Source organism: Danio rerio, chromosome 18 (genome assembly GCF_049306965.1).
Source record: "Danio rerio strain Tuebingen ecotype United States chromosome 18, GRCz12tu, whole genome shotgun sequence".
Lineage (NCBI taxonomy): Eukaryota > Metazoa > Chordata > Actinopteri > Cypriniformes > Danionidae > Danio > Danio rerio.
In genome coordinates this window covers 20,431,498-20,455,175 of record NC_133193.1, presented here as the reverse complement: position 1 = coordinate 20,455,175, position 23,678 = coordinate 20,431,498, and the positions used below count along the sequence as shown (strand labels likewise).

Genomic DNA, 23,678 nt, shown 5'->3' with positions numbered 1-23,678 from the left:
TTTATTTAACGTGGGCTGTATGTCTTTAACAATCTGGTGTTTTGCTTGTGGTTTTTGAGGGTGAAGAAATGTCACAGAAACAGTGTTCATCTAATTTAATAAATTTTTATGCAAAATGCATCAAAAACAAACATCAATGCACAATCACAAGGTTAGTTGCAGTTTTGCTTCTAGCATTTTTCCTGCTAACTGCAACTAAAACAGACAGAATCAGGACAGACCTGCAACCCAGTTTATATTACCAACACAACCACTGCTCTGGCATAGTTTGATTCCAAATGCCACTTGGTTTAGCATTTTGCATCTATTGAAATACCACACATACATTTTATGCAATATATGAGCTGCTTTAAAACTGAAATATAGTTTGTAAAACCAGCTCTTCAAAATAAAAGAGAAGTGATTTATCTGTAGAGGTATGTTTTGCTAATTCTTCAGGACCTTCATCTGGCAGCAGATTTGGCATGTGACTTTGTTTTTCATGCCTGTTATCATTAGACAAAAGCATAGACCAGCAATCATCTCCCTGGGGATCGTTTTTGTGTGTGTGTGTGTTTTGGAAATTGTCCCAAAATACCAGGAGGACACACTGGCATAGATATAAGTCTGGGCAGCTGAGCGTTGCTCCAATTCTATCAGAGTAATTACAGCTAGTCCTTGACAAAGAACACAATCTACTTAAGATAATGAGAGGCATTGTACTGTAGAATTATTCAGCTAATCTGTATGTGAGTGTGTGTCTCTTACTGTAGCATTCTTCTCCCTTCAGGCCGTCCTGGAGAGCACATGGCCTTCTTCCACCAGAGGGGGATACTTCCTGTGGGGAAAGCTGAGAAATGTGGTCCGGGGTGTGGTGCTGTTCAAACAAGTATGGAGGAGGCAGACCACCCACCCGAAAGACACTCATCTTTCTGGTAAAACCCCCAACTCTGTTGCACTTACTCTCCCCAAAAAAGCATTGATAGTCTCCTAATGCAATGTAAAAGCTACAAAATCCACCCAAGATGCTGGACAAAACAAATTTTCATAACATTTATTTAAATTACTAATGGATATTGTAAATATGACTATTTTGGGAAATGAGTGTTACTTAACAGCCAAATTGAAATCAGGCAAACCTCTAGATTTCAATTTTGATTGAGATTTCCACCTTTGAATATCTCATACAAACTATTCACTTTTGAGATTTCATTCTAGTTAGGAAGTTGCTTGTGTAGAGGGCAAGTTAGCTGACTTGATTTTAAAGAGTTTATTTTAGTGGAAATACTGTAGAGTTCATCAGCTACAAGCAGTTATTACTATAAGAACATATAGTTTAATAAAATATTAATACAAGTATTAAAACACACTCTGACCAATTTATCTGAATCAGTGAATTGTTAACAGAAGATGAGCTCCAACCAAATCATTTGAATTAGAGAATCATAAATTGAAGACTTTCTATGAACTGATCATTGGATTAAATGAATCATTAACCATGACTATTAAACTAACTTGCATTAACTGGATCATTTGAGTCCGTTAACTGTTAAATGGACACCCACTCCAGTGAATAATTTGAATTAGTGAATCAGTAACTGAAGTCTTTCTATGAACTGATCATTTGTTTCAGTGAATCATTAACCATGACTATAAAAGTAACCTGCTTTAACTGGATAATTTGAATCAGTTAAATGTACACTCACTCCAATTAATCATTCAAATCAGTGAATCATTAACTTAAGACTTTCTATGAACTGATCATTTGATTAAGTGAATCATTAAGTTTAGATTCACTCAAACTGGGTCGTTTAAATCCGTGAATTGTCTACTAGAAGCTTGATGCAACTGGATCATTTGAATCATTGAATCATTAATTGAAGATTCACTCCGACTCAATCATTTTAATCAGTTTTCTGTTGACTTGAGAACAGATACAATCGGATTAGTCCAATTCACAAATTAATCATTCACAGTGATTTGCAATCCAATTTAAGAGGGAAACTATCAGCTTGTTCACAAATCAATCACTGCTATCGCTTCAGGCGATGATCTCTCCAGTTCAGTGGAGGAAAATATTAAGTTTTCAAATGTAACATAGTAAAAGAAAAGTTTCTCAAAAAACAAATACTCAGACACAATACATAAACTTGAAAATGTACCTAAATGCATTAACAAAGGAACTAAGTTGTCAGTTTCCACCACTGGTAGCTGCTTTCATTACATTACATAATAATCATTTTGTTTCCCATTGCTCCACCAGAACATTTAATCATTGTTCCGAATGATTAGTCATTATATCACAAGAGTTATTAAAGAGTAACGAGATGCCCTTTGAGATGTTAGCCTAGCCAACAGGGGAGCATCGACTCAATATCGCTTCTCAGTGTCAGAAAAACTTTCCATCATTGCACAGGGAAACAAGGTTACTTGAGTTTTGTGCCTCAGGGGGGCTCCATCTCTCCCCCTCTTCACTCGGGCCTAATCCAGCATGCCTGCTCAACCAGGGAGAGACTTTAATGGCTCCAATTAAGATGAGAGTCGATAGTCGCCTCCTCAGCCACATAGTCTGCACTCGATGGCATCTACTTTCTCGCCTGGGCTGCTGTAAACAACATATTAGAGAAGGGCATGAGAGGGCTTTCTTAATTAAAACAAGCTGCCTTAACATACCATCCCTCCAAAAACTGTAGATTTGTTGTGCGGAACAAATTTATCTTGCGCACAAGGGACAGTCTGAGATCTGATTGGCTGATTGCATGCAGTCGGAAACAGTTACGTTCAATGGATAGGGCTTATGTTAAAGCTTTTATAATAAATGTTAATAGACTACTTTTAAAAAGTTGACTTAAGTCAGTAAGATATATGTTTTGTTTTTTTTGGAAGATATTAATATTTTTATTCAGCAAGAATCCGTTAAATAAGTTATTATAGCATTTATTATATAAGGTATTTTCTATATTTATATAATAAAAAACATTGGAATATTTTATTTCCACAAAAATATGAAACAGCATACTTGTTTTCAACATTTATAACAATATTTGACATTAAATTTGGTCTCTAAAGAATTTTTTGTGGGTGTCTATGTGTTTTTTTTTCTGTAACTTTATCTGATGCTGCCTGTCTTGATCAGAACTCCCTGGTAGTTTACAATACAGTTTCATTAGTTCATATATTTCCTAAAATGAACTAAAAATAAACAATGCTTTTATTAATCTTAGTTCAACATTACTAGTGCTTTATTAAAATACAAGTTCATGCTTGTTAACATTAGTTAATGCACCGTGAATTAACAAACTAACAATGAACAACTTTATTTAATAACGTTAATTTAATAACATTTAATAATTGTTCATTGTTTGTTCATGTTAGCAAATACATTAACTAACATTAACTTATACAACCTTATTGTAGTTTTACGAAAATCTCAAAACTTCATTCAGTTGTATTAGATTTAGCTTAAAGAAAAAAAAACACAGTGTTCTAAATGTATTCTCTAACTTTTGTTTATGTTTTACTAGTAAACAAAACAATATTCCATTTTCAGTTCATCCATTTGATGCCTGTTTATCTCAATTCTATAAAATAAATTTCTTGAATTATTCATCTTTTTTTTTTTTGCTTTAGATGATTATTATTATTGGATTTAGTGCATGCTTTGAAAGCCCCTCACAACCTTCTCACCCCACGTGAGGGGCTTAATTTTTTTTTTATGTTGGATCAGAAAAGCCACTAGGCACATGTTCTCTCTGATTGGTCTTTTTGCTCTGCTGCCACTTTGAAATCTGATGCAATCTTTGGGCAGAGATCTTTTCACACTGCAGACTGTGGCTGTTTTGAAATATGTTTCTTGTTAGTTCTCCTGCTAACTGTCTTTCATGCTGTTCTTGTGAGCAGATGCCAGTGATCTCGACAGTGTCAGTCATGGCAGCCTGGACAGCTCTAACGATTCAGCGGAGCGAGTTTCCATTGATACAGACTTCACCAAAATGGATTCCAGTGATGACAGATCCAGCACAGGTACCCGGCCTGCCTTAAGTCTGTCTGTTTCTCCTCTTTTCCTTCATCTGCGCTCTCGGCACATCAGGACGTGCTTCTCTCTCCTTCAAACTCGTCAGAAGTCTCTAGGAGAGTCATTATTTTTCACTGTGGGAGTGAAAAGACATCTCTTGCTTTTTCGTTTTTTTTTCTCTCGCTTTCAGTCTTTTTTTTTTCTCCGACCACACATTAGTATAACACATTTAGTTCTGTGAACAAAAGCATTACGCTTATTCGTATGCCCCCTCAAATGATTCATCCAAAACAAAATTTTAAAAAGGTTCAAAACGAAGTAAAATATGTTTAAATAATTGTACAAATAGTCGAGGTCAGTACATTTCTGAAAGACTTATCTTATACTAAATCAAAAAAAGCAGTCATTCTTTCATTTTACTTCGACTTATTTATCAGGGGTGGCCACAGTAGAATGAACCACCAACTCATCCAGGATATGATTTACGCAATGGATGCCAGCACTGGGAAAGCACCCATAAACTCTCGCATTCACACACACTCAAACAGTACGGCCAATTTAGCTTATTCAATTCATTTATAGCGCATGTCTTTGGACTGTGAGGGAAACCAGAGCACCCGGAGAAAAACCACAGGAACATAGGAAGAACATGCAAACCCCACAGAAATGCCAAATGAACCAGCTGGGGCTCGAACCAGTGACCTTCTTGCTGTGAGGTGACAGTGCTAACCACTGAACCACCATGCCACCCAGAAAAACAGTCAAAATAGAAATATTGTAAAGTAATGTTACAAAATAACTGTTGTGTGCTTTAAAGTCCTCATGAACTGATAGTTGTTGGGACTTTTATTGCTGTATGTTGATGTACTTCCAACTGTACTTCAAACTGAATATTGAGTGGTGGGTGGGGCTTTTTTGCACATCATTATAGAGACACAATGCAACATGTCATAATCGCAAGTTGCCTTCTAACTTGCTCCATTAACTTTCTGTTGCGGGAGGGTGATTCCTTGTCCTTTCTGATGAATATAAAGTGACCAAATGTAAAGCAGACAAGCTAAAAATTACAAAACCAAATTTTTAAATCCTGTCAACCCCAAAAAAATAGTGTTTAAGAGCAGAAAAGCAGAGTTCATCTTCTCACATCAGAGAGCTAATGGGAAAATGTAAATGGCGACAAATTAATGGCCTAATCCCAATTCCATTTTTTGTACCCCTAGGTCATTCCCAGCCACTAGACATTTCTGACAGGGTTTTCGAGTGTCATCAAGTGACAGAATGTTATGGGACTACTATACAGAAGTTATTATTATGGATTATGGAAAGCGAAGTTTAGCGGTGTTTATTTTAGCGTTTTTGTAGCTGGTGTATTCTGCAACATTTTCTCACCCCTTGGTTTTAAGTGTGTTCCTGAAAAATCTCTGTTTGAAGGGGTATCTAGCCCTTCCTCTTAGCCCTACACCAGGGGTCACCAATCTCGGTCCTAAAGGGCTGGTTTCCCTGCAGGGTTTAGCTCCAACTTGCCTCAACACACCTGCCTGGATGATTCAAGTATACCTAGTAAGACCTTGATTAGCTTGTTCAGGTGTATTTGATTAGGGTTAGAGCTAAAATCTGCAGGACACCGGCCCTCCAGGAACAAGTTTGGTGACCACTGCCCTACACCTTCAAGCTAAAGAGAATTAGGACACCCCGACCCCCTTCACTTGAACGGGTAAGGGCTAAGGGGTAGAATTAGGAATGGGTCCAAGTATACACTTTTGTCTCCTAAAAGGATGGCTTTTTTTACGACTTAAAAGCTTGTAAAAACTTAGTTCTGAATTTTATTTTGTTTGTTGTGCACCCTGTCACACAACAGCTTATAGGCATGGTGATAAATGTTTCTGTTTACATTTCCCCTCACTGAGCGGAACCTTAGTTTTCTAATATGAGACATTGCACTCTGCTTTTGTGTCCTTAACACTTGTTTTTTGGCGGGTCGAAAGGTTAAAAAAAATGTATTCTGGTTTTAAAGGACAAGAAGGCACCCTCATGTAATAGAATAAGTCAATAGACTTTTTTCACAAGCCTGTTCTAATGCATTTAACGATTTTATCCTTGAAAGTTTTTAATTTTTAGATTTAAAAAAAAAAACAACAACATTTATTTGTATTTCTGGATGTATTATATAATCTTTGCTTCAAATTACAAAAAACGAATTACCACTTATGTGAGCTGTTTTTTAATGCAGCGTCTATGTGACGTTATTCTCTCCCCTGGCTGCCATCATCAGTCTCACACTATTTTTCCCCTTTTTCTGAAAGTCTCAATAACACCATTGTGGAGTTTTTCAGCAAATGGTTATTTCAGCAAATAAGATTGTAAAAATGTATTTGATGTACTCTCCCATTCACTGTGCTCTTAGTGTTCCCAACTATGACGACTTCCACCACTTAGAAACCAGGAAGTGTGAAAAGGGTCTAAAGAGCGAGTTGTTTTACCCCTAGTGGGGGCGTGGCCTAAATGCACTCTGTCTCTATAGCAATCTAAATAACAGCAGAGCCAGAGATTCTCAGGGGGAGGGTTTGGTCCAGATGTTTGTTTTTTATGACAGTTTCTGCTGTTTCATTGTTATAAACCCTCTGGGGTCAACAAACGCTCTGGAATCTTCACGAATACCTGTCTCCCAGTCATAAGAAGCACATCTCAGTGAAATTATTTGCTATAAGGGACTTTGTATATACCTCCCAAACTTTTGAACATAAATACTTGTATATCGTATTCACAGGATTATTTCTGATTCCGGATTTTTAATTTTAAGACAGAAGAGTTTTTAGACTGAAAGTGTTTCAGTAAACCCCATTAAAGGAATAGATAACCCAAAAATAAACATTTCCTCACTATTTCCTCGTACTCGGATAGTTCAAAACTTTAATAAATTTCTTTTTTCTGTTGAAAACTAAAGAAAATATTTTGAAGAAATAAAAATAACAAAGCAGCCATTGACATCTATAGTTGGAACAAATATACATTCTTCAGTTTATCTTCCATTGTGTTCAACAGAAGATGGAATTCATAAAAAGCTGATTGTAAGCAATTGAGTGTAGGCAAACGGTGAGGAGACTTTCATGTTTTGTGTTAACTATCTAATTAACTTCCAGCACAAAGACAAAATAACTGACATTTTTCATAATAGCTTCAAGTCCCGTATGAAATGAGAAACAAGCAGGACTGCAGTAGGTGCATGACACTCATATCTGAGAATATGTTAAAAGACAAAAAATGAAAGCCTCACTGCATGTTAGAAGAGCTTTTTGAAGAATTGTTAAGCTATAGGCGGTGCTGCCCATGCAGGAGATCTGAGAGATGTGCGATTTGACAGAAGAGACTCGCAGTTACAAGCGCTCGCAGACAGTGCTGGAGCAAGACTGAGGAAGAAGGAATGAGTAACAGTGTTATTTTAGTTTACCTCTGGAGGGAGTACTGTGATGTGAGCTTTATGCTCTATCAGCTTTCTCAGCAGCAGCAACTGTGAGTGTCTGTCAGTGTGGCTCTGTTTCATTAAAGTATACCACACAGTAAATGAATGCTTTTTTTATGTTGTATTATCGTCATGTGTTATTATGAGAAATTCTGGATTATCTTGGTTTGAATCTCTTTCTAAGAGCCTCTATCAAATCTATCAAATTAAATCACATAGGAAATAAAGCCGAGATCAAGATTTTAAAATCATTTCTTAACATTTTTTTATAAATAATATAGTGTTCATATTTTAAGATACAAAAGACTTTTTTAGTTTGGCTTACCAAAGAAAAACAGTGATCAAAATAAGGGAACAGCAAAGACTGCTGTATGTAGATAAATTAAAACAACATTTTTACTTTAGGCAGAAAATAAAAAGAAATGGAAAGCTTTTTTTTTATCCTTTCCCTAGATTGATGAACATAATTGGTACTACTAGACCAACATAAATGAAACTAAAGTAAACTACCCTTATATAAGCTGTTTAACTCCTGTTAAAATAACTGCAAATAAGACCATGCAGTGATCTCAGAATGTTGAAAATCTGTTGTTCTCTAATTTTGATCTCCACTGTATTTATATACAGATTTGTATGGCAAATCTGTATATAAAAAAGGAAGAAGAAGACATCTTTCTGACATGAATATTTAATAAAGACGGTTGTTTTCCATATCTCTGTTACAAAGTGCTTTGTTGTTAATTGTCTCAAAAAGTGGGGATAACAAGCAAACGGCTGTTCTAAATGCTAAATCTTAACACTCACTGTATGTGTTTTGTGCATTTGTTTCCATTGTAAAATTAGCATTTTCAAACAAACCGGTATTTTCTTCTTTAGGGGGTCAGTCTGATCAGGGCTACGACTCTCTGTCTAAAGAGGAGGTGAGGTTTGGTGGAGGTGAAGAGCAGAACTCCTCTCCAGACATCAAGGAGAAGAAGGACAGAGACTCTTGTCCATGTGAGTAACACAGAATTCTGACCACCTTAAACTTACAAATAATGTAAATCAAATAATCTAAATTTTCTTGCCGTCATTTTGTCTCTGCATTGGAATCAACAACTCAAATTCTTTGTACAGTGCTCAGCATAATTGAGAACAGCCCATTTTGAAAATGAATATTTGTATCCATTTCTCAGTAAATATAGGCAATGTTTTTTGGTGCATTTAAACAAAGCAGATTTATTAAACAGATATATCTATTAAAATTATATTTTAGTCACCAAACATATTTAGAAATTGAAAGATATTACAATTAAATTCAAGCACAATATTGCAAAAAAAACATAACAACCTACAAAATTTTCATCGAAAATTTTCCTTTTTTTTTTTTTTTTTTGCTTCTCTTGATTTTTCCTCTTTTTTAAAATTATATTTAATATTTTTCTATAACATAAATTTGGCTGTACTAGTTTTTGGACCGTTATCGTAAGTTATTTTGTTAGATAAGCTCCAGATTTGTCTTCAGTACTGACTAAACTAATATATATGTACAAATATAATATTGTATAGCTTTCTAATAAAAATATGAATTTCTCAGATAGATTACACTACCACTCAAATGGTTGGAGGTTAGTAAGATAACTATTATATAAAGGAATTAATAATAAATGAATGTTGTTTTTGTTTATCAAAATTAAATAATTTATTATGATAAAAATTAATTAAATAGGAACAATCGTATATTTGCAGATGAATGATGTGCAAAATATTGTTCATAGTCATTTCATGATTAACACATGAATGCATATTAGAAATTAAATCAAATCTACTTGTTTAGGGCTGCCTTATTGCCTTTAGCCATGACCATACAGATCACGATCAAGCGCAAAATGTTCAGACAGTGATTCATCTTTAATGAGTCATTAAAATGTCCAAGACTGTGGTGCACTGTCAGTTTTAAAAAGCTTAGCTTAAAGGATTGATATAATGTGTGATATAAACAATACTTAAACAATAGCCCTTGAGTTTGTATTCAGTTTATTTAAATGAGAGGTAATGCAGCATAATACAGCCAGTAAACAGAACACCAGAATTTGCTTCCCATTGTAAGATGCCATGAACACCTCTTTGCTTCCACCTAGTGGTAAACTGTGGCACCACAAAATCATTAAACTGCTTTTTGATCTCAAGCTTTTAACAAGTGCCTCCTTGTTATTTATTTCTGATTTCAATCTTCAGCATCTCAGTCGGAACTCTCAAAGAAAGAGGATTCATCCCTTGCAGCTGGAATCCATCCTCCGGAAATCAACAAGGAATCCAGTCAAGCCTTTTCCAACACCATTCCGAAGACAAAAAGACCTAACTCCCTGGATATTTTTGGAGAGAAACCTGTAAGACCCAATACACTGGATCTAACCCCAGATAAGCCAGTAGACTCTGTACCTGTAGCACAGACACAAACAGAAGCATTGGAGGGCGTTGTGAGCCCACCTAAAGTTTCCGTAGAGAGGAAAGCCAGCTGCACGGTTACCATGGAAAAGACAGTTGCCATGGAGAGCGGGCACACTGGCGTGGAGAGGAGCATGAGCTGCAATAGTGCTCTCAGTCGAGTGGTGAAGAGGACGGGCATTGAAGCAGGGTTTGATCCTCTGTCCCTCATGGCAGCTGAGACTCACGGCCATGAGGACGAGGATAATGCGGGCACCCCAAGCGCCCGTCGGGACCTGGCTGAGGAGATTCATCATTACATGAACAACCTGAGCAGCCCGTTAAGCCAGCGTTCTCTCAGTGTGGACCTGAAGGGCCACCAGACCCCGTCCCCTCACAGCTCGCCCTGTATGTCCAAAATAGCGCTGGGCTCCCCCAGTGCCTCTCAGCTCCAGCCTCAGCCACGAACACGACTGTTCTCCTCGCCCTCGCTTCCTCAGGGCCGCGTGCGCAGGGTCAGAGAGCAGCGGCCCACTTCTCTGGCCTCACCTTCATCACCCACCCCCTCCTCTTCATCTTTCTCTATGGACTCTCTGCTCACTCCGACCCTGGATGTGTTCAAGAGCAGCTTCCTGTCTGCTGGGAAGGGCGTCGCTGAGAAAGCCAGTAGATTGTATTCCAGACTTTCCTCGCAGACGTCCATTGCACAAGTACGTGTAAGACTTGAGTTAGGATCTGCTGCATTCATACTGGAAACTAGAATGTGGAAAATGAAACTTAATTTTTTCAATTATTTTAACTTAACTTTTCTAGTTAGCCTAACTAAATATTTCTAATTGCCCCAACTAAATTTTCCCAGGTTTTTATAACTACATTTTTCTAGTTCTTTTAGCTTAATTTTTCTGGTTGCCCTTAACTTATTATTCTAGTTATTATACTTAAAATTTTCTAGTTGCCCCCACTTAATTTGACTAATTCTTATTATTTATTTATATATTTATTCTAATTTAATGCTTGTTATTATTGATTTTTTTCTAGTTTTCAAGTTGCTCCCACTTAATTTCTCTGGTTCTTAATTGGTTGTGTTAGTGTAACTTAAGTTTTCTAGTTCTCCCAGCTTAATTTTCCAAGATTTTCAACTTAATTTTCTAGTGCCAGAACTTAAATTTTCTAGTTGCCCCCAATATATTATTTCTAGTTGCCCCCACTTAATATGACTAATTATTATTATTTATTTGTTCTGGTTAAATGTTTATTATTATACATTTTTTTCTAGTTATTATTGAATTTTTCTAGTTTTTAACAAAAAAAAAATATTTGCCCCTACTTCATTTTTCTAGTTCTCCCAGCTTAATTTTCCTTGTTCTTTCAACTTAATTTTCTAGTTGCCCCAACCTAATTTTTCTAGTTGCGCCTATTATATTTCTAGTCATCATATTAACCTAATTTGACTAATTAATATTATTTAATTGTTCTTGTTAATTGTTTATTATTTAATTTTTCTACACTGTAAAACCCAAAAAGTTGAGGTAACTCAAACGGTTTGAGGAAACTGATTGTAACAAACCATTTAAGTTTAAAAGCTAATCCAAATGAGTACTGTGACCTTAATCCATTTGAGTAAACAAAGCAATGTGAGCACAGTGAAACCCAATAAATGAAGAGAACTCAAACCAACTAAGCACTGCAAAACGCAAAAACTTTCTAGTTTCCACAATTTAATATTTCTAGTTGCCCCCAACATATTATTTCTAGTTGCCCCCACTTGATTTGACTAATTATTATTATTTAATTGTTCTAGTTAAATATTAATTGTTGTTGCATTTTTTTCTTGTTATTATTGAATTTTTTTAGTTTTCAACATAATTTAGATTTAACTTAATTTTAATAATTCTCTAAATGTAATTGGCCTTGTTAGTGCAACTGAAGTTTTCTAGTTCTCCCAGCTCAATTTTCCTAGTTCTTCCAACTTTGTTTGAAGATTGTGTAGTACTGAACCTCATTATTCATTGTTCATTAATTAATCATGTTAGCTAATGTATTAACTAGCACATTACTATATTTGCAAGTTTACATTAACAAAGATTAAGTTTTGCAAAATAAAATTGTTGTTATTTTTTAGCTTGTGTTATCTAATCCATTAACAAACACTTAAGTGCATGTGTAAATAAGTATTTACCAACCAAGCTGTTCATTCAAAGAGATTTAGAGCATTTATTTACTGCACAAACTGAATTTTTACATCACTGACCAAACCACTTCCAGATTGCAGTGGCAGATTTCAATTTGTAGGCTTTATTGTTAGTATCATGTACGTTTTTGCCAATTTCTAGTTCTGGTGTTATCTTTGTTGACTTTTAAAAAAAATGTTTTTATTGATTTCATCAGGATTTAAACTCTGACCGGGTCAGTGTGTCCTCGCTTGGGTCTGGTGACCCTGACTGCTCCTCTTTGATTGAGAGTGATCTGTGTGTCGATCCTGAAGGGCTCTCCTCCCCACAAAGGGATGCAGCTCAACCCGTCATACGGCCCAGAAAGAGCCCTCACAGGAGTAATAACTGCCTAGAAAGCCCATCCGCGGCACCTCGACTCTTCCGACAGGCCTCCCTCACTGGTACGTCTGCTGGATTCACTGATCACTACACTATATATGATTACACCCCTCACAGATATCTTGTTTAAAGGTCTCGTGAAGTGCTTTGAAACATGTATTTTTATTTAATGTTTGACGTAATCTCAAACCGAAACATTAAGAGAGGGTGGGACATAGTGTAGCTCCTCCGTTTTTTTAAACACAGCCAATGGCGTTTAATCACCGCTTTGCCAGTGTGAGTGGTTGAGCTCAAGTGCATCAAATGAAAAGCAAATGAGAAGCATCATGAAGAGGGCGGAGCATGTCAGATACTAGAGAGCATTTGATTGGTTATGATGTGAGGAGAAATTGTAGTATGTGATGATGTAAATAAAATTTAATTTAATTGATCTTTATTTCTATAGCACTTTTACAATGTAGATTGTGTCAAAGCAGCTTAACATAGAAGATCTAGTCAATTAAAACCATGTCAGTCCAGTTTTCAGAGTTGAAGTTCAGTTTAGTTCAGTGTGGGTTCATTTTCATGGCTAAAAGTCCAAATTCTGAAGAGCAAATCCATCGATGCGCAGTTCCACAAGTCCCAAACAAAGTAAGCCTGTGGCGAGTGTTGAGGAACAAACAATAAAAAAATTGGTCCATTTTGGCGGAAGTGACAACCTACAAGCTTTTCAAGTTTATATCAGTTTTATATCTTCTAAATGTGAATTTGTCCCAGTTTTGGGGCACACTAGCTTATAAACATCCTAAAAACAAATAATTCGGATACTAACAGCTAAAAAACTTAATATTCTATAGGACACTGTAAGGTTTACCATATTATAATTGTGCATATAAATTAGATTACTCAATATCAAGGCCAGAACTGAAACTAATCTAACAAAAAAAAACAAAAAAAAAATAAAAAAAATTAAGATCATAGTTCAAAAATGTGTACACTTAAATGAATATTTTGAGGAAAAATGAATAAACAGGAAAACTCAAGAGAAAGAAATCAGGAGAAATCAAGAGAAAGATAAAAATTGTTGAAATTTTGTATTTTAAATAGCTTTTATGTGTAAAAATTTGTTTGAATTTACATGTATTATCATTATATTCCATTATTTTAATGGACATCACTGTTTAATAAATTTATTTTGTTTAAATGCACCTAAAATATTGCACTGAAATATGTTTTCACTGAAAAATGGATAAAAAATATTCATTTTCAAAAGGGGCTGTACTCAATTATTCTGAGCACTGTATGTTAAAGAAAATACCTAAAAATATCTAGATAGTATAACTTTAATTTATAATTTATTTAATATTTAAGATTAAATATGCTGCTAGAATGTAAAATACTATATTTATCTGCATTAGGATTTTTCTTGGGAGTTTTTGAAAACTGTTGCATTAAGAGAATATTTAAATAATTGCTTTTACTGTTATTACTGTGTAAAATGACAGCCTTGACGCTAATTATTTGGTTTTGTAAAATTAGTAACTTATTATAATTATTTAATAGATATATTACATATACAACAAATATTTACAGTTGAAGTCAGAATTATTAAACCCCCTTAGAATTTTTTTTCAAATGATGTTTAACAGCGCCAGGAAATTTTCACAGTTTGTCTGATAATATTTTTTTTTTCTGGAGAAAGTCTTATTAGTTTTATTTTGGCTAGAATAAAAATGTTAATTTTTTAAAAACCATTTGAAGGTCAAAATTATTAGCCCCTTTTTTATTATTATTAAGCTATGTATTTCCAATAGTCTACAGAACGAATCATTGTTATAAAGTAACTTGCCTATTTGCCCTAACCTGCCAAGTTAATCTAATTAACCTAGTTAAGGCTTTAAATGTCACTTTAAGCTGTATAGAAGTGTCTGGAAAAATATCTAGTCAAATATTATTTACTGTCATCATGACATAGATAAAATAAATCAGTAATTAAAATGAGTTATTAAAACTATTATGTGCAGAAATGTGTTGGAAAAATCTTTCTTCTGTTAAACAGAAATTGGGGAAGAAATAAACAGTAGTGCTAATATTTTCATGTGGTTTAATAATTCTGACTTTAACTGTATATATAAATATAATTACAGATTTAACATTTTTGTGAAATAATAAAATGTAATAAATATGTATTGAAAGCTAAATAGTTTTACAATTTCACACTTTGTAGATATCAGACACAATATAAATACAGAGTTGTTCGTATGACATCACCTAGACGGGGATTTAAGGACATGAAGATGAAGTGAGCAAAATGGTGGAACTAAGTAAGATAGCTGACATCATTTACACCAACTAATAGTGTTCATTTTAAATAACTCGCTCTGTTCAGCCAAAATCTTTCAGGTTTCCCTTGAATAACGTGGATAAAAAGAGACAGCGGGCAAATAAATTACCCATCATGCTCTCTCATGACTAATTCTTGGTATATTCCATTTGGTAAGATTTCAGCGTCATAGTAATGAAAAAGCAAAAAGGATTATATTAGCTTTCTATGCAGCTTTTTCTGGGTCATCGTGCATGATGCTCTGGGTAGGTGATTAAACATGTTTTTTGCATTTGAAGAGCCGCGTGTGATTTGTAAGCCTGGTCATTGTTTCAGCTCCAGCAGCTGCAGAAGTAGGCCAATAGACAGGCCTGTGAGTGTGTCTGGCTCTGCAGTAATGGGGTCTGAGAGGGGCTCTTTAATCAGCCTGACGGGGTTGTTTTTTTGAGTGCTCCCCAATCACTCCCATCCGCATACACGCTCTTATCCCAGACTTCTGTAGAGCCTCTCTCTTCTTTCAGCGCCATCAGAATTAGCATTCATAATCCCTGCAGGCAATCACCTTGAAATGTGACTAGTTTTTTGGAGAAGATTGCTGTCTGATGAAAAACATCATCTCTTCAAAGCTCCTTTTGCAGCAGAGATTGACTGTTGTGTTGTCTTTGTCCTTCAGGTCCATCGCTGACAGTAATGAAAGCTCTGCAGACTCCAGACACATGCTCTGATTCCAGTTTCAGTCAGTTCACACAGAGTTATGCTGTCGAAGTGAGTTTTCTTACATTTAATACCACATATGTTGAAGGTTTACTGTTTGAAGAACATGTTTGTGAAAGTATTTCAGTTCGAATGACATGTTTGATGAAGTATTACTGTCACTGTTCAATTGTTTGATGAAGTTTCACTTAGCAAATGCCACATATGTTGAAGGATTACCATTCGAATGACACATTTTCTTCAAGTATTTCCATTTGAATGTCACTTTTGTTGAAGTATTTCTGTTTAAATGTCTCATTTGTTGACGTATTTCTATTCAAATGAAGCGTTTTGGTTAAGTTTTATTGTCTAAATGACATGTTTGTTAAAGTATTACCATTCGAATGTCATTTCTGTGGAAGTATTTCAATTCGAATGTTACGTTTGTTGAAGTATTACCATTTGAATGTCACGTTTTTTGAAGCCTTACCATTTTGAAGGTCACGTTTGTTGAAGTATTACCATTTGAATGTCACGTTTGTTGAAGTATTTTCATTCGAATGTCACGTTTGTTGAAGTATTTCCATTCAAATGTCATGTTTGTTGAAGTATTTCTATTTCAATGTTACGTTTGTTAAATTATTTCCATTCGAATGTCACGTTTGTAGAAATACAGTATTACCATTCGAATGTCAAATTTTTTGAAGCATTTCCATTCGAATGTTACGTTTGTTGATGTATTTCCGTTCGAATGTCATGTTTGTGGAAGTATTTCAATTCGAATGTTACGTTTGTAGAAGTATTACCATTCAAATGTCACATTTGTTGAAGTATTACCATTCGAATGTTACGTTTGTTGTAGTATTACCATCCAAATGTCACGTTTGTTGAAGTATTTTATTCGAATGTCATGTTTGTAGAAATACAGTATTACCATTCGAATCTCACGTTTGTTGAAGTATTTTTTTATTTGAATGTCACATTAGTTGAAGTATTTCCATTCGAATGTCACATTTGTTGAAGGATATCCTTTCAAATGTTACGCTTGTAAAAGCATCTCTTCAACAATCAAGACATTCGAATTGAAATACTTCAACAAATGTGGCAAGCAAATAGAAATACTTTGACGAACATGTCATTCGAATGAAAATACGTCAACAATCGTGGCATTTGAATTGAAATACTTCAACAAATATGACACTTGAATAAAAATTGATTGACAAACATGTCATTTAAATGCAAATACCTTTACAAATGTAACATTCAAAAGTATTTCATTTCGAATGTCACAATTGTTGATGTATTTCATTGGAATGACATGAATGTCATGCTTGTTGAAGGTTTACTGTCTAACTGACATTTTAGCAAAGTCCCTTTAAGGCAAGCCATGTAAGGCCTTCATTCGCCATATTAACAGTTACTTTTCACCATTCAAAACTAAATGACTGACACGTCTTGTGTATTCTATTGTGTTTGATGGTGGCCAAACTATTTCTATTTGAAATACACATTTCTTGAAGTGTTACCACTTGAATCACAAGTTTGTTGAAGTGTTACTGTTTGAATGAGATATAAAGTTTACTACAGCTGCAGGCATGACTGTTAAGTTTGATTTTTCAGGTTCGTATGTCGAGTTGTTCTCGCTGCAACACCTGTGAGAGTTTGGTGTATGATGAAGAGATCATGGCTGGCTGGACAGCCGACGACTCAAACCTCAACAGCACATGTCCTTTCTGCGGCTCTCCGTTTCTGCCTCTGCTCAATGTGGACATCACAAACATGGGTGAACAAGAAAGGTAATTCAGTCTTAAATCAAAACAATTCATATTTCTTTAGAGATATGGAGCTTTTCAGACTGTTTTTTTTCCTGTATTTTTTAGATCACCTTGTCAAGATACAAGTTCTGGCCAGACAGAACGAGAAGATGAGCCACCAAAAGTGTATGATGCCTCTAGCACTCTGTCCAACAAGGACAAAAAAGACCCTGTAAGGATGGTTTTCTCAGTTTTAAACTTCATGACCTTTCAGTGTTTTGGAAAGCAGTTTTGTTCACATCATATATTTATTATGATATATAAAATCATTTGAATAGCATTTTACTGTTGTTTATGGAATACAAGTAGCATATGATGCTACTTAAGTAGTGCAATTGATGTCAATTACACAAAACATTGATTTAGTGCTAACTAAGAAAGCTCGATTTTATATTGAATGGTGTATTACCCCTTCATATGTAATTTCAATTGGTTTAGACTTATAAACTTATTAGATTAGTGATTCATTTGTCATTTTGTGCTGTTCTGAATGCCAAAGATTTAATGCTAAATTTTAAATGTATTTTGGGGGGGTGTAATACATATGAGAGGAGCTGAAACACTCATGTATGTGCTGTTCCAAGATTATTATAGTCAGGATAAACCATAAAACTAAAATCATTTCTAACTGAAAAATTGAAAATTGTAAACCATTAAAGAAATATACACATATTTCAGCTATTTGCTAACAAAAGTATTCATAATTTTCATTTAGTTTGACTTAAAATTATAATGTTTAAAACTAAAATATAATGAATAAAATTACATATACCTGTTAAAAATTATACTAATAAAAATGTTTTTAATAAAATATAAAACCATGGAAAAATGACTGCATGTCTACAAATGAAGGCTGATATTTTTTTGAAGAGGTGGAAAAGTATTACAACATATTTAGATATGTGTATTTAGAGGTTACTTAACCCATCACCAATGTAATTTGAGGTAACTACAATGTTGCACAACACAATGTAACTTGATGTAGAAATGTATCCCCTGAAAAGTAATTATGATGGCAATGCCTTTAATTTATTTATTTATTTTGCATTGTTCCTTATTTTAATTTTGAATTTTTATAATATCATAATTTTTTATGTATTTCTAATATGTAAGGGGTTAAACCGTTGGGGAAGGGGTTTGTAATGAAGTTCACGGCCCTTTGGCCGCCGGGAAGAAGGAGGCGGAGAACGCAGTTTTAAAATATTTATTAATAACAGTGAAGGCAGCTCCTCACAGAGACTGCCGTCTAAACCAAAACAAACAGACGGCAGCTCCTCACGGAGACTGCCGTCAAACTGAAAACAAAAGTAAAATATGTCCAGGCCCGGTCCTCTCTCGGCTTCTTCTGCCATCGTTCCTCCTTTTATGGTCCAGAGCTCCTTCCGTGGGATTCGAGGAAGGTGCGCACCGCAGGTGTATCCACTTACGCGGTGGCCTCACTCCGTTCCCACAGCTCTCGGCCACGCCCCCTCGCCACATAGTTGTTCTGAAAAAAGGAAAAATATATATACTGAAGAAATCTTAAATAAAAAGTTTAAAAAAATATATATATATACAGTTGAAGTCAGAATTATTAGTCCCCCTTTGAAATCTTTTTTTTTATTATTATTTCCCAATATATGTTTAACAGAGCAAGGAAATTTTCACAGTTTGTCTGATAATATTTTTTCTGGAGAAGGTCTTATTTGTTTTATTTCGGCAAGAATAAAAGTTTGTAATTTTTTAAACACCCTTTTAAGGACAAAACTATTAGCCCCTTTAAGCAATTTTTTTCGATAGTCTTAGCTGTATAAAATATTATTTACTGTCATCATGACAAAGATAAAATAAATCAGTCATTAGAGGTGAGTTAATAAAACTATTATGTTTAGAGATGTGTTGAAAAATTTCTTCACCCCGTTAAACAGAAATTGGGGAAAAAATATAAACCGGGGGTTTAATAATAATTCTGACTACAACTGTATATATAAAACCATTCAATTTAAAATGATAATATAAACTAATAACCTGAATTAAACCATTATTAAAAACTGCAACATATTTTGTAAACATTTCCTTTCATTCGCAATTTTTTACACAACTTCTGAATTTAATTATAAAATGGTAAACCCTAATGCAATGTATATATTGGTTTGTCTTTCAGCATTTCCATTTGAAAACCTTTTTGACTTAAATGCAACATCCTTATAAAAATAGTATGATGTAATATTCTAGTTCTATGTTTGTTAGTTGAGTTGATTGTGCTGGTGGTTATTTAGTTGTTTGTGTGCTGTAGGAGACAGTGACCGTGCCATACCTGAGTCCTCTGGTTCTCTGGAAAGAGCTGGAGAGTCTGCTGGAAAATGAAGGGGATCAGGCCATCTCCTCTGCAGCCATTGTGGATCATCACCCCATCGTCTTCTGGAACCTAGTGTGGTTTTTCCGTCGCCTGGATCTTCCCAGCAGCCTCCCGGGTCTCTATCTGACCTCCAAAAACTACTGCAGAGATACTCCAGTGAGTCTTTCAAGAGTAACGTGATGTCTTTGTGGTTATATGTTGATGTTGGTGATGTGTAAAGTGCTGGTGATGTTATTTGCATTGGGTTAATGTTATTTATGTTTGTTTGTTTTTCTTTCAGCAGTCTCAGCAAAGTTGTGCTTCAGAAGACAGTAAGAACGTGTTGGTCCAGATCCTGTGGGACAATTGCAGACTGCACCAGGATCACATTCAGCCTTGCTACCTGCTCTGGAAATCATATTGTAAGAGTATTTCCTACAAAATCCATCATACAGTGAAAAGTGAGGTTTATGAGTGTAAATGTGTTAACTGCAAAATCAGTTATTATTATTTTTAATGTTAATATTATTATCTAGATTCTATTATAGCTATTATTTTCGTAGTTTTACTATTAAGCTCTTGTCACACTTTAATTTAAGGTACAATTCTCACTATATCTAACATTAACTATGACTTAATGTTGGTTAAAAGCTCAATAAACTCCTATTTTTCTGTTTATTATTATTGATTTTAATGTAATTGGGTTTAGGTATTGGGTAGGATTAGGGATGTAGAATAAGGTATCTACTCCATAAGTACAAGTAAACATTCAATGTCTTAATAATAGACTGTTAATAAGTCAACATTTAATAATGAGAACTGGTGCCTAAACTAAAGTGTTACATTAGTTTTGTTAAATTTACAGACATTTTACAGAAATTCTGCATTTAAAATTCAATTATAACTAGAAAAATTAAGTTTCAGTAGATAGAAAAAATAGGTATGTGAACTAGAAAAAAAATTGTTATTTGAACCAAAATAAGTTGCAGTAAATTGAAAAATTAAGTTATTTGAACTAGATCAATTAAGATGCCACAACTTGAAAAATTAGGTTGCAATAACTAGAAAAATAATGTTTTTGAACTAGAACAATTAAGATGCCACAACTTGAAAAGTTACGTTGCTGTAACTAGAAAAAAATGTGACATTAATTAGAACAAAATTTAGTTATTTGATTTAGTTAAATTAAGTTGCAGTAACTAGAAAATGTAAGCTATTTGAACTAGAACAATTAAGATGTCATAACTAGAAAAAAACAAAGTGCAGTAATTAGATTAATTAAGTTATTAGAACTACAACAATTAAGGTGCCATAACTTGACAAAATAGGTTGCAGTAACTTGAAAAAATAAATTATTACATTAAGTGAAACAAAATGTTGTTATTTGAACTAGATAAATTAAGTGGCAGTTACTAGAAAAATCTAAACTAGAACAATTAAGATGGCATAACTAGAAAAAATAAGTTGCTGTAGCTAGAAAAAATTGTTATTTGAACTAGAAAAAAAATAGTTATTTGAACTAAAAAATAAGTTGCAGTAACTAGAAAAATTAAGCTATTTGAACTAGATCAATAAAGATGCCGTAACTTGAAAAATTAAGTTGCTGTAACTAGAACTAATACAACCTTAAAGATTTACCAGTATTTTTATATTTTGTTTCAGTTCCTTTAAAAATTTAAATGTACTTGTTTCAGTTTTGTTCTTAGCTTCCATCTAATATTTCTATTTAAGCTCTATTTAAATGACTAACTACATTTTATTTTTAAACATTACATTTTAGTTTTAGTTGACAATATCACTTATGCCCAGTAATCAATAATAAAGGCAACAATCAAAAAACGTATTTAGAAAAATCACTAAATATATTAAAGCGATTTAGGACTTTGTACTTTTGTATGACCATAATACACAGGTATTATCCATCTACATGATAATGACTTGATCTTTATTTATTTGTTTGTAGGTTTAAGCACTGCAGTGTCTTCTAGTCTTAATGAGGATGAGCAGGCTGTAAGTCTGGAGCTGCTACAGACGCTGGTGAAGAACATCCAAAAGAACGATGTCTATCAGCCCATGAGTCTCATACTGCAGCTGCTGGGCTCCAGGCTGGGCTTCAGCAGGCAGCGGTATGAGAAACAAACCTCTGCTTTACATGTTTAGAAACACAAGTCTTGACAAGCTAATCTTGATAACTCATTTCTTTCTTTTTCATCTGCAGGAGTTTGTATAGAGACATCCTGTTTCTATCTTTAGTGGCTTTGGGAAAGAGTAGCATAAATATCGGTAAGCATGAAATTGATTATTATGATCACTTATTTTATTTTTCATTCAGATTCTAATGCTGGGTTTACACCAAAGCGTTCTCATGAGTAAATTACACGTGCTTACAGACGAATTATCACTGTGCAAAACAAATGACGTGGAATGTGTAATGTGTTTGTTGCGAACTCGCCTCAGTCGTTTGTACCACACAAGTTCAAATAATTGAACTTAAATGGGAAAAAAGATTTGCATAAGGAGAAACACATTCCAAAAGTAAAATAGAGCGATTGACATGGTATTTTAAATGCATTCAAATACAATTTCTATTCATGTTCAAAAGAAAATTGCTGAATATTTTTTGGTGTTCATGTATAATTTGAAATGGTGTAGAATTTCTTTACTAATTAATAAATTAAATAATAACATAATGATAATGGTTTATTTAAAAAATAAACAAGAAATCAAAACAAATTCACTTTGTAAGTTTGCTGTTGAAATAAAATGTTGTTTTATTTAAGGAAATATTGCATTATTTATTTGTTAAATCAGAATGAAATGATTACATATTATTTATTATTAGGATTAAATTAGTCAAACTCCACAACAAAGATTTTCAATTGTTACAAGAGTTTGTCAAAAGATGCTGTTCTTTTCGTATATTAAGCGATAGTTCACCTAGAAATTAAAATTCTGTCATAATTTACGCACCCTTCATTTGTTCAAAACCAATGAGTTTCCTTTATTCATGCATTGATTTTCTTGTCGGCTTAGTCCCTTTATTAATCTGGGGTCGCCACAGCGGAATGAACCGCCCATTTTGAGTTTCTTGTGTTGAAAATAAAAGATATTTTAAAAAATGCTGATAGCTGGCACCCATTGACTTTTCTTCCCACTATAGAAGTGAACTGGTGCCAGCAACAGGCATTCTTCAAAATATTAATGTTTGCAGAAGAAGAAAACTCACAGAAGTGCTCAAGGTCATTTTTAATTTTGGGTGAACTATCCCTTAAAAAAAGTAACCCCAAAAATATTTTATTTTTTCAATATTAGGAGTAGTTTCTTAATTAACAAATCAGCATATTAATATATCTGAACAATCATGTGACACTAAAGACTGGAGTAATGCCCATTAAATTTTGCCATCATTACATAAGTTTATTTATAAACTAATTTTGAGAGGATCACGTGTTTATGATTGTTCTCAGCTAGTCCAGCATCAGCTCATGATTGATTCTCCAATCAGATGATTCCTAACTCACTATAAATAAGCAGAGGCTTTCTTTTCTTAATATTTGCGTCTTGAAGAACCCCCCTACCCACCCCTACTCCCTATTACAGTAGTACTGTTGCCTCACAGCAAGATTGTTTCTGCTTAGTCCCATCTAAACCAGACATCATTTTTGTGCAGAGTTTGCTTGTTCTCACCTTGCTCGCATGAGTTTTCCCCGGGTTCTCCGGTTTCCTCCCACAGTCTAAAACATGCAACCTAAGTTATTTGAACATACCAGATTGATACCATGGCCAAGCTCTTAGCGAGTACACCTCTTCTAAGCCATCCATATCAGTCATTACCCAAAAATAAGCCGGGGGCAGTTCATCAATATCTACCTGAGCTCACACTCCCCTCTCGCCTTGCAAATGGGAGGGAGCACAGGGCTCGAGGATCTCATAAGCTCAGGGCTCTTTCACGGGACAGCCTGCCGAACTGTGACTTTATTATTAATCTTCAGCTAAAAAGACTTTAAATGTCTTTAATTCGCATTTAAAGGCTGAAGATGTCTGCTGATTTGGCACGCTGTCCTGGGAGAGAAAACTGAGCTTGGAGGTTGATGAGCCCAAGGCTCCCGCCTGGTCAATAAACATGTAAGGGGGTACAAG

At 34.4% G+C, this 23,678-nt stretch overlaps 1 protein-coding gene across 5 annotated transcripts in view; it reads left to right on the top strand.

The window, feature by feature from the left end:
- Positions 1-23,678, top strand: part of dennd4a (DENN/MADD domain containing 4A) — a 58,790-nt gene that overhangs the window by 34,062 nt on the left and 1,050 nt on the right. For 2 of the 5 annotated variants that reach the window (XM_005159103.6, XM_005159101.6), the window contains 12 exons: positions 770-914; positions 3,880-4,002; positions 8,331-8,450; positions 9,672-10,570; positions 12,249-12,474; positions 15,388-15,479; positions 17,028-17,203; positions 17,288-17,393; positions 19,497-19,715; positions 19,843-19,960; positions 21,502-21,664; positions 21,757-21,821. In XM_005159103.6, the coding sequence (XP_005159160.1) occupies positions 770-914; positions 3,880-4,002; positions 8,331-8,450; positions 9,672-10,570; positions 12,249-12,474; positions 15,388-15,479; positions 17,028-17,203; positions 17,288-17,393; positions 19,497-19,715; positions 19,843-19,960; positions 21,502-21,664; positions 21,757-21,821 (2,452 nt within the window). Of the gene's footprint in view, positions 1-769; positions 915-3,879; positions 4,003-8,330; positions 8,451-9,671; positions 10,571-12,248; positions 12,475-15,387; positions 15,480-17,027; positions 17,204-17,287; positions 17,394-19,496; positions 19,716-19,839; positions 19,961-21,501; positions 21,665-21,756; positions 21,822-23,678 lie in introns of all 5 variants that reach the window. The other 3 variants (XM_005159102.6, XM_005159100.6, NM_001080989.2) reach the window with 2 other exon arrangements.